Raw genomic sequence first — 12,026 nt, forward strand, 5'->3', positions numbered from 1 at the left:
GCACGCAAGAGTTTCCTCTTTGATTCGTTCCTATGGTAATACCGTCAAGTGTTTTCTTTGATGACTGATGGCTTGCCAGGTCTGCTGAGATAGATGGAGTGCGGGCAAGATACAGCCTCTGATTCCCCTTCTGTTATTAAAACCACAGGGTACTTCACTACACATTTAACTAACTGGAAAGACAGGATAAGAAAGTCAGTAATCGAGGGGCACCTGGGTGGCTCAGTCGGTTAGGCGACCGACTTCGGCTCAGGTCACGATCTCACGGTTTGTGAGCTCGAGCCCCTCGTCGGGCTCTGTGCTGACAGCTAGGAGCCTGGAACCTGCTTCGGATTCTGCGTCTCCCTCTCTCTCTGCCCCTCCCCTGCTCATGCTCTGTGTCTCTCTGTCTCTCAATAATAAATAAACGTTAAAAAATTTTTTTGGAAAAAAAAAGCCAAGAAACGAAAAGGAAGGTGACGTTCGTCGTGCTGCCTGGCTCTGACCTGTAGGTGCCCTTCACCCCGGGCACGCATCACCTCGCTGAAGAAGAGTCTCCTCTGACCTGCCTTTCAGGGTGTCTTTGTGGCAGAAACTCCAGCTCTTCCAGAAACCACGAGGAGTTTGATCTTCTATGACACGTCCATGGCCGTGTGCGTGGATTATTCTGAAGTGTGCTACTCAGACCTTGGGGTGAATGAGAAGGTGTACACCATCCTTTTCTCCCTTGGATCCATCACCGACCCCTTGTTTCTAGAGCTTTTGTTTCTTCTGCTCAGAGAATCGTTTGTGGGTCTGCTTCCGTTCGCAGACACCGCTCCTACCTTCGCGCTATACCCCATCTCACGCCTCAGCTGGGGTGACACGGGCTGGCCGCGCTAGGACTGTGTGTGGTCCTGCATCGCCCACATGTCAAAAGGGAATCTCTCCCCTCCTACCACCTCCCCCCCGCCCACCGGGTATAACGGAACACGCACTAGACTCCGATTAGAGGGTCCAAGTTTGGATTCTATTTCTACCCAGTCCTACCTCACTCACTGCCCTAATGGATGAAAAGAAACTTCCGTACACAAACAGTTTCACAGAATAAATGTAAGAGAAGTGACGTGACGAGGAAAGCACTGTTGGCAACTTCTAATAAAAAATTGATTTAGACAAAAGTCATCAAAAGATGAAATGATAAAATATTGATGGGATCGATTTGAATAGAGCAACGGGCTGTTGCTCCCTGAAATGCTGATCAATTTTGCATTGCTTACGGTGGCATACCAAATAGTATGTGCCTTGTGGTTGGGCAGTCAGATAAATGTAGGATGCCTCGCTCAATTTGAATATCAGATAAAGAAGGAATCATTTTCAGGGTAGATATGTCTCATGTCATATTTGGGACATACTTATCCTAAAAAACTATTTGTTTATTTAAAATCCAAATTTAACTAGGTATCCTCTATTTTTATTCGTTAACCTGGCAACTCTACTTGATGTAATACAAAGCTGTGTGCGTGTGTGTGTATAGTTTAATAGACATATAATGTATATATAAAGTGTAATATAGTATAACGCAGTTTATGGTATCTATATTTTAATACAGTTTGTGTTGTTTAATAAGGTTCACCCCATTCAGCCTTTAGAACTGACTTCCAATTTACAGGCAATACAGGGCATAGAGAAACAAATGATATGATGTGTAAATGATATCCTGAAGGTGAGATTGTGACCTGGTTTTTATTTTTATTTTTATTTTTTTTAAATGAAAGGAAATGTTTCTTTTTTTTTTAAACGTTTATTTATTTTGAGAGAAAAAGAGAGACAATCCCGAGCAGGCTCTGCACTGTCAGCAGGGAGCCCGACGTGGGGCTTGAACTCATGAATCTTGAGATCTTGACTTAAGTGAAATCAAGAGTCAGACATTTAACGACTGGGCCACCCAGGCACCCCTGACCTGCTTTTTCAACATGTCAATGAAATGGAAAAAACTGGGTGGGGAATGACAGAATGCTCTAGACCACAGATGCTCAATGAAGGATGGTTTTGCCCCTCAGCAGGTATTTGGCAATACTTAGAGGTGTTGTGGTCTCCCCCAGTATGCTGTAGGGAGGGGAGACGATGCTGCAGGCGTCTAGTGGGCAGAGGCCAGGAGAGCTGCTAACCATCTCATAACATGTGGGACACCCCCGCCCCCACCACACCGCACTAAATATCGGGCCCCAGATGACAGCAGTGCCACTGTTAAAAGAGACCCCGATCTGGACTAAAAGAGCCTTTGAAGACTCTGCAATTGATTGCCATGCACAGGCCCTTCTGCATCTTGACCCCGCACTTCACATACAGCATGCCTAACGATGGAAAGAAATTTTCCATCTAATTAAAAATTAGGCAACTAATTAAAAATGATAGGGTATCGGGGCGCCTGGGTGGCTCAGTTGCTTAAGCGTCTGGCTTCGGCTCAGGTCATGATCTCTTGGTTTGTGAGTTCAAGCCCCGCATTGGGCTCTGGGCTGACAGCTCGGAGCCTGAGGCCTGCTTCGGACTCTGTGTCTCCCTCTCTCTCTCTGCCCCTTCCCCATTCACGCTCTTTCTCTCTCTCAAAAGTAAATAAACATTAAAAAAATTTTTAATTAAGGGGGCTCCTGGGTGGCTTAGTCGGTTAAGCATCCGACTTTGGCTCAGGTCATGATTTTGTGGGTTCGGGGGTTCGAGCCCTGCGTCGGGCTCTGCGCTGACAGCTCAGAGCTTGGAACTGCTTCCGATTCTGTATCTCCTTCTCTTTCTGCCCTCCCCCACTTGTGCTCTGTGTCTATCAAAAACAAATTAAAAAATTTTTAAAAATTAAAAAAAATGATAGGGTACACTAATGCTTATTTACGTGGGAAAGGCTCACAATACATCACTGAGAGAAAAAACGAGCCAGATAGAAGGAAGTTTGCACAGCATGACATCATAGAATTGAAAGGGAGAAAGAGCTACAAAAATAACAGTCGTTCTGCTTCTGCTGTAAACAGAAGGGTGTGTGTGTAAACAGATACACACATATGAACGCAGAGAGAAGCAATTAGAGGGTTAGTCATCAAAATATTAATAGTGTTGGTATTTCTAAGTTGGAGATCATCGTAAGTGATTTATACGGTTTTTTTCCTCTTTTCCGTGCTTTCTATGATGAACATCCATGACTTTTTTCATCAGAGTGGAAACAGGATTGTTTTGGAAAGGAAGGTCTTGGTCTGGGTTGAAGGACGGAAAGACAGCAATCCCTTTCTGCAGCGCAGAGCTGAAATGGCTCCTCAGACATCTCCCGTGCCTCCAGAGAACCTTGATGGAGACGGTCATGCTGAGCCAGAAACTAAATGAACCGGAGCATAGATCTGCTGTGTCATTCTCTCCCCAGCAAGATCCAAGAATGAACCAATGGGAGCACAAGGAATGGGCCTGACAGAAGCCTCTGCCCTTTCCAAGTGTGGGAGCTGGGTCTCCCTCGATGGGAATTAGGCTGGGATGTATGTCCAGTGAGCCTTAAGGAAAGTGGCTATGGGCTGAAGCCGGACAAGACCTGGCCGCCATACCCCTCTGCTTGCCCCAGTCGTGTTTGGATATGCTTCAAGAGGCTGTCTGTTCTCTAGTCCTGAGAAACTAGAATGTAGGGTCTTTGCTTTGTAAGCTCATCCAGTATTCCCATGGGTTACTTAATGGAACTCAATGCACTGTTAGTTCCTGAAACCCCAACAATCCCCAACAATGAGTCAACAGATGAAAACATCTCCCTCATCTGCTACCCAAGTTCCTAACGAAGCTCTCGAGACAAAGCCCTAGGGCTCTCCCATCCCTATCTCTTGGTACCTCAGAGAGAATTTCAAAAGGATGGTCCCAGGAGACTTGGGGCAAGGGAATTGCTTTTCTTGGGGCTGATAAATATCCAAAGCTCTAAAGTCTGGAGTTTATGAGGTTGAATTTTTTTTCCTGGGCCATTTCCCAAGCCAAAGGAATCACTGTCCTCAGCTTCAAGCAACATGGCAATCATTTGACGTTTTCTCTGATACTAGAGAAGCCTGAATTGTCCTTGCTTTGTACATTTTAGCTTCCCTGGTACATGGCTCTTGAACACAAGGTGTTTCTACTGGCTTCCTTTGAATAGATTCAGCCCTTTCGATGACTTTTAAAAAAATCACTGTCTGGAAAGTGGTTCCTTCTTCCTTTCGCCGAGGTCAGAAGCAGTGAGTGGCTGCGGGTGGGACTTCAGTGAAAATGGAGTGAGTGCCATGTGTGTTTTCTAACTTTATTATTTTCCAAGTTTTTCATTATTTTTTGACTGTATTGATTCTCATGCCACAAATATTATCTTTTCTTCATGCTGATCTTGCTGTGGTGATGGATTCAAGGACATGAGAGAGGACATGACAGTAATCTTCCACTATTGGGCTGAAAAGGAAATAGAAGGTGAGATATAGTAGGGAGGTGGCACATTGCAGGGAGACAGACATCGAGTCAAGAGAAAGTGATATTATCTAAGAATTAAGGCCACTCAAAAATAGAATTGATGATAGTATATCTATGTGGATCTGTATAGTCGGGGAGGGTGCACCGCTGGTAACGAAGATTGGGATAGATTGACTCCACCGTTATGAAGAATATTCAAGGTATAATATTAAGTGAAAGAATTGGTATGCGCAGTTTAATTTCTTTGGGTAAAATTGAAATGATATGGAAATACGCACAATGGTACTTAAACATTTCTAGACAAAATTTATTTTATTTTTAAAATCTTTTTTAAAATAAATATTTTTTTTTTGAGAGAGAGAGAGCACACACAAGCAGGAGAGGGTCAGAGAGAGAGGGAGAGAGAGACTGTCAAGCAGGCTCCGTGCTGTCAGCCCAGAGCCCAACGTGGGGCTCGAACTCAAGGAACCGTGAGATCATGGCCTGAGCCGAAATCAAGAGTCGGCTGGGCTGCTTAATCAACTGAGCCACCCAGGCGCCCCTAGATGGAAATTTTAAAAAGAAACAAACATGAATCATGTATACCCCTGGACCAGAAAATGCAAAGCACAGAAGGGGAAAACTAACTTTCTCGTTTATACCCTTTGTACAGATGGCAGTTTTTCCCCTGAAGCATTTTTATAATACAAAAAAACCTAGTTTTATTTTTTTGAGTAAATTTAGTATCTTAAAAAAAAAGAGTGGATGCTAACTTGTAAGATAATGAATTTCCAATCAGTGGAAGCACTGAAGCAGAATTTGGGGAAATATTTGTGAGGAATGCTTGCTTTTAAAATTACCTCCTGGTGCTAAGGTCCCGTGATTCCGTTATATTAAAGGACTTAACGCCACCAAGCACATGCATTTTCCCAGCTTGCTTCCCCCTGGAAAGACTTGAAGAATGAAATGGATAAGATTAACCCATTGTCCAGGATTGCTTGTCAGGTGGAAGCAGAATATGATTTCTCTGGAAGGAAATATTTGACTTTTTTCAGCGTGGAGGGATGTTTTTGGCTAAAGATCCAGAATCCAAGAGAACAGAAAGTGCTGTAAAGTGTTGCTCTTCTCTGGATTCCACAGAGGTAGGCTGCCATTTTGTTTCTGCTGTCATGAGCTTACTAACCTCGTTAACACTCATCAGGTCTTTACCGTCTGGATGAGTCCTTGTTTTCCTGAGGGGGTAATGAGAGAAGAGATGACATTCCAGGGATGCACAAGCTCAATTCAGTCTTTTCTCTTCTCTACCTCACTTACCTTCTTATCCCCCTTAGCGGAGGTAGGATTGACTTTCCAGTTACCTAAGATTGGGGTTTCACCTTGTTCAGTAACACATCATGAATTTCAGTTAAATAGCAGTGGTTAAAGACTAGCCTAGCACTACCTCTCAAAGGAAAATGAACACATACTTTGCTCTCCACTTTCCCCTATATTTTGCAAATACTTTATATTTTCCTGTTCTTCAAAAATCTGTAGTAAGGAAATTCCAAAATCTGCCCTTACTTAGCTGCTTGCATCCCACGGTGGTGATAGTCAGAATTGATCCTGCCTTTTTTTTTTTAACATTACCCTCTGTTTTAAATTTTTTTTAAGTTTATTTATTTTTAGACTGAGAATGAGAGCACAAGTGGGTGAGGGACAGAGAGAAGGAGAGGCAGAATCCCAAGCAGGTTCCCTGCCATCAGCACAGAGCCTGATGGAGGGCTCAAACTCATAAGCTGTAAGATTGGGACCTGAGCCGAGATCAAGGGTTGGACGCTTAACTGACTACGCCACCCAGGCACCCCAGATCCTGCCTTTATTTAAAATTTCAATATTTTGATCATCATGGATTTTTGCTTAGTTAGCTTTTTAAAACAATATTGCATTAAAATTGTCTTCATCTTGGGGCGCCTGGGTGGCTCAGTCAGTTAAGTGTCTGACTTTGGTTCAGGTCACGATCTCGCCGTTTGTGAGCTCGAGCCCTGCATCGGGCTCTGTGCTGACAGCTCAGAGCCTGGAGCCTGCTTCAGATTCTGTGTCTCCCTCTTTCTGCTCCTTCCCCGCTCGCTCTCTGTCTTGCTCCAAAATAAATAAATGCTAAATTTTTTTTTAAATTATCTTCATCTTGATTGCTGAGTATTTTTGGTTCTCCCTTACATTTCGTGCCCAAGATGAGTGCCTCATGTACCACATTTCACTTCCAGCACTGTCCAAAAAGGTTTTTTGTTTTTTTTTTTTTTTTTTTTTTTTACCAACTACAATCTTTCTTTAAAAACCGAAGTTGGGCACCTGGGTGGCTCAGTGGGTTAAGCGGTTAAGTGACTCTTGGTTTCGGCTCAGGTCATGATCTCAAGGTTTTGTGCATTTGAGCCCTGGGTCTGGCTCTGCACTGGCAGCAAGGAGCCTGCTTGGGATTCTCTCTCTCCCTCAAAATAAATAAATATACTTAAAAAAATAATTAAAGATAAAAAAAGATTTTAATGAAGTTAATCTCCTCTGGATCTGGCTGTTGGGTGCCCAAATTTCTATGAAGTGCCTGTTCAGAGACCAACTTAGTCTCATGTGAGACTGTCAGCTTTCTCTTCTCTAGGGTCAGTTAACCCACTTTTACCTTTTCTCCTCAATCTTCTGCACAACCTCATTGTAGAGTCTCCCTGGAAGAAGAATTGAACAATTAGCGAATTTTTTGGTATGTTTAGAAGAGAAACTGTTAAGAAGAAAATCTGGATTATAATGGAGAGTATAAAAAGAAAAATAATTTGAGATTCTCCATTTACTATCCAGAAAAAATATTTTTAGCATTTTGGTATATTTACTTCCAACCCATTTTTAGTGGTGTGTGTACCATTCCATAGGTTTCCTTTCTTTATTCCTTCTTTTTTCTTTTCTTTTTCTTTTTGAAAAATTATGGACTGCCTATCTTTCTTTCTTTCTTTCTTTCTTTCTTTCTTTCTTTCTTTCTTTCTATTGTATAGACATGTATATTATGTGTGCACTTATTAGACATGTATTTGTTGCATAATTCCTATCAGATGGATATATTATAATTCATTCTTCATTTATTTGTATTGTTTTTCATATTATTATAAATAGTCTCCTAAAAGCTTCTTATACATATATCCTGATACGTATCTGTGATTATTTCTTTAAAATAAATAATTGGAAGTAGAAGTATTAAGTCAAAGAGAATGGGCACTCATTGTCGCTAATATGCTAATATTCCATTTACTTACCAAGGAAAACATCCTAAAGTTTTTTCTAGTTTCCTAATGTTTTCCAGATTTTCCATTTTCTCCCCCATGCAAACTCATTCCCAGAGTGAGGAACATGCATTTGCTCTTTCCAATAAGAAATCTGGAAAAAAAAAACAGTCTTCTTTCTCACCTGTTTTGTAGCCATGAGGCTACTTTGGGCAGTTGTGGGATAGGACAAATCACGTTGTCTTTCAAATGGGAAGATTGCGTCTATGATGTACTAATTTGGGACAAACCACTGAACCCTAAGTGTCTTAGATGCTCCATCTGCAAAATAGGAATAATAGTTATCTAATATATGAGATTGATATGCCATTAAATAATACATACAAAACCTCTTTATAAACTGGAAAGTGCCATAAGGGACCATTCTTGTCTTCTATTATTATTAGCATTTTACTACTCTTTTTTTAAAATACTGGTCTCTAAAATTCCCCAGATAGGGAATAGGGAGAGAATGCAAACTGGTTTCTTCAAAGGTCCCCAGTTTATAATTCCGAAGGAATTAGAAAAGAGAGGCTCGGCGTCTACTCGTGAGTCAGCCTACCCGTGAAAATTCACAGCCAAGCACAAGCCGGAAAACACGCAAACACACACGGGACCCGAGAACCAGTTCGGGAACAACACGTAGCGACTGACCTACAGTGGGCGGGTGCCCATCGGCAGGGCCCGGCTCCGTCCGTGCTGAAGAAACAGGGGAATGTGTCTGGTTGAAAACTCCTGTCGGGAGGCAGTCAGGTCTGAAGCTGTTGAATGATTTGTGAAAAGATGCAGACAAGCGCAACAGGGACAAAGCAAACGCTCGGACCCCTCGGAGCAGAGAGCGACGTCCCGCTTGGCAACGCAGAAGGTAAGACCTTGAAGAAGATGGTCGAAATTGTGGCTTCAACGAGGTAGAAGAGGTTGACAGATTTGTTTCAGGTAAACAAAAATCTGAGGTTGTAATTCACGAGAAAGTTCGTCTCAAGTTGATGAGTTTTCTATTCCTTTAGCTCCAGCTCCCTCCTTACACCAAACCAGGACACCTCTTCCAAACTTGCCCTGGGTGTTTTCCGCCTCTCACCTACAGGCGCAGGAGGCCCCATTAACCTGGCACATCTGACGGGCGGGTCCTTGTTGCCCCTTCTTCTAGTCCTGAGCGGGCGCTGGGTGCTGGCCCGGTCTGACTGACTGAGTCTCCACCCCGTAGACACAGCATTCATCGATGAAGAGAGAGAACCACACCGCGGTGGGTGAATTTGTTCTCCAGGGTTTTTCCAGCTTTCGTGAACACAAGATCATCCTCTTTGTGATATTTCTTACCTTGTACCTTTTAACTCTGGCTGGTAATGTCATCATCGTGACAGTCATCAGCTTTGCTCGTCACCTGCACACCCCCATGTACTTCTTCCTTGGTGTTCTTTCCACTTCTGAGACTGTCTACACACTGGTCATTGTACCGCGGATGCTTTGCAGCCTCACAGGCCTGAGTCAGCCCATCTCCTTGGCTGGCTGTGCCACCCAGATGTTCTTCTTCATCACCTTGGCCATCAACAACTGCTTCCTGCTCGCGGCGATGGGGTACGACCGCTACGTGGCCATCTGCGACCCCTTGAGGTACACGGTCCTCATGAACAAGAGGGCGTGTGCCCTGCTCGTATCAGGGGCTTGCAGCATTGGGCTGTTTGTGGCCATAATTCAGATTTCCTCTGTATTCAGACTGCCCTTTTGTGACAGAGAGGTGGCCCATTATTTCTGTGACATCCGCCCAGTTATGAAACTCTCCTGTGCTGATACCACTCTACATGACATAATTAATTTTATCATCAGCTCACTCGTTATTGTGGTTCCCATGGGCCTGGTCTTCATCTCCTACGTCCTCATCGTCTCCACCGTCCTCAAGATCCCCTCCGCCCGGGGCCGGAAGAAGGCCTTTGCCACCTGCGCCTCTCACCTCACGGTGGTCGTCGTCCACTACAGCTGTGCCTCCGTCGCCTACCTCAAGCCCAAGTCGGAGAACGCCAGGGATCAGGACCAGCTGATCTCGGTGACCTACACCGTCATCACCCCCCTGCTGAACCCGGTGGTGTATACCCTGAGGAACAAGGAGGTCAAGGATGCTCTTCACCGTGCTATTCGCAAAAACCCTCTTGCTTAGGATCTATGGCAGTTTGCCTGTCGTCTTCTGGGTATTTCGTAATCTCAAAAAAAAAAAAATTGGATTTACTCTCTACCCAGAAAAAGTTGCAGGATGTGGTGGTGGCTTCAGTGAGGAGTCTAGAGTTGCCCTGACTTGAAGTTCATTTTCATCATCATGGTCCCATGCCTTCTACTAATCTCGGAGGTTACCTCCAGAGGCACTGCTCGGAAGATGGAGAGCTGGTCGGGAACGACAACGTAGAGGGTGGCTCATCATTACCGGTTTGCTGATGGCAGGAAGCTGGGCTGTATAATACCTATTTGGAGTGAGGGGTTGAGAGAGCCACCTGAATGCCAGGCAGATCCTGAGCTCTGGAACATCGAGAGAGCATGGCTGGTGCACAGGATGTGCTGGAAACACAGTCAAAACTACGTTCCCACTTCTCATCACCTTTCCTCTGCACAGCGACGAGAGTAACAGACCGTGACATTCCAGAAGAAATATCCTCTGCCTTAACATGCTCACCTGCCTTGGAGACCCATGAGATTTCTTCCGGTTCTACTGAAGCTTGCACTAGAGCTGTCTCCTTGGTGAGTCTCGTATATCCACATGTGCGTAAGGAGGCTGACCCATCCGGCCACCGCATTCCACCGCATTCCACCGCCTGTGAAGTGACACGTACGTGGCGCATTCACGAGTGTGGGGCTGTCTGAAGACCTCTTTGGGGAACTAAATGTATCAGCTCCACTTCCCAACTCACTTTGGCTATCTCGGATCTGGGTAATTAGCGTGTGTGAAGCCTGAGCCGAAACATGTGTCTTGCCTTCCCTTCCTCATTTCTGCATGGCTGAATTCATTGTCCGTCAACAGTTGGGTGCCTACTTCCTCAGTGTGATCACTTGTCCAGATGCAGTCTGGACACCTCCAAGTTCCTATCACTACGGCCTTCTGAAGGGGGAAATTGTACTGATTTGTAAGAAAGGTGTAAGGTTTTAGGGATATTTGGCCTCGCGTGGAAAAGGGGCAGAACTTGCCAGATGTCTTCCTGTCTGTAAAAGGGTGACATTAAATGATCATCATTAACCAGATTGGGGAATCTGCCAATTCACCTGCCAGCCTTCTCCCGCTCCAGGGCAGTCCAAGTGGTGGCTCCCTGGTGGTCTAGTGGTTAGGATTCGGTCTCAAGGGCAGTCCAAGTGTCCCCACTGAGGATGGATTGAGAGCGTATGTCCGACAGGCAGCTCGGGGAACCCTAATGGTAGAGGAGCCAAGAAGGGAGATCCTCATATTTACAGAACATTACCTGAAAGAGTGAAAGCTTTGCCTCCTCGCTGCAGCTGCCTTATCTTTGGCCTTATCTGGCTTCCCTGATAACACCATGGAATCCCATCTGGGCCATGAGGTTCAAGGAAAATACTCTCATGGGCCTGCTTCTCAGAAAGCGCCACTGGAGATCCTCTCTTTGGGGGTCCTGCTCACTGTAGCAGGCCCATTCCCTAAAGCTGTACCCAACAGTCGACTCATTTTTATAGATCTCTGAATTTTTGCACATATTCTCCCTGCCAGGACGTTCCACAACTGTCCAGGGCTTTATAAGATTGGTGCCCATATTGAAAACAGTGGGTCCCCCTGAGTTCCTATAGTTCGATGCTGCAGAAAATTATGGGGTGATTTTCCCAAAGTAATGTTTGCAACAATAAAGAATGTGTGTGAAAGGTATACCCATCCTTTGTCTTTTTTAAAAAAAAATGTAGTTTAAGGGTGCCTGAGTGGCTCAGTCGGTTAAGCATCCAACTCTTGATTTCAGTTCAGGTCATGATCTCACAGTTCATGGGCTTGAGTCCTGCATTGGGCTCCTTGCTGTCAGTGCAGAGCATGCTGGGGATTCTCTCTCTTTCCCTCTCTCTCTGCCCCTCCCCTGCGCTCTCTCGCTCTCTCTCTCTCAAATAAATAAACTTTTAAAAAAATTGAATGAAAAATAAAATGTGGTTTATACCATTATAACAGAGCCGGAAAAAAAATTAAGCCAACACATTTAATTTCAAAGAGAATGTGTGACTAATTCTCACCCAACACAAATCATGTCTGAACAGAGTGAAGCTGAGGCCCACACCTTGGGCTTAGTCACCGCAGCATAGCCATTATCTTTAGAAGTCAGCGCCTACCAGGTCAGGGCAGTAACACCAGGCTCCCAACTCCTTTAGGGAGAAAGCTTGATCCCAAGG

The 12,026-nt window shown here is 44.6% G+C and overlaps 1 protein-coding gene across 1 annotated transcript; it reads left to right on the top strand.

Annotated features, from left to right (window-relative positions):
- The first annotated feature begins 8,162 nt into the window (after positions 1–8,162).
- On the top strand, positions 8,163–10,400 carry LOC122211503 (olfactory receptor 10J1-like). Its single transcript, XM_042924731.1, has one exon. It carries the CDS (start codon positions 8,887–8,889, stop codon positions 9,817–9,819), a length of 933 nt encoding a protein of 310 aa, XP_042780665.1. The 5' UTR covers positions 8,163–8,886; the 3' UTR covers positions 9,820–10,400.
- Positions 10,401–12,026: the final 1,626 nt, after the last annotated feature.

This window comes from Panthera leo, chromosome F3, assembly GCF_018350215.1.
Source record: "Panthera leo isolate Ple1 chromosome F3, P.leo_Ple1_pat1.1, whole genome shotgun sequence".
In the NCBI taxonomy this organism is placed as follows: Eukaryota; Metazoa; Chordata; class Mammalia; order Carnivora; family Felidae; genus Panthera; species Panthera leo.

Bases quoted from the DNA above. Each gene is read 5' to 3' on its own strand.
- LOC122211503 (XM_042924731.1), top strand. From the start codon at position 8,887: ATGAAGAGAGAGAACCACACCGCGGTGGGTGAATTTGTTCTCCAGGGT.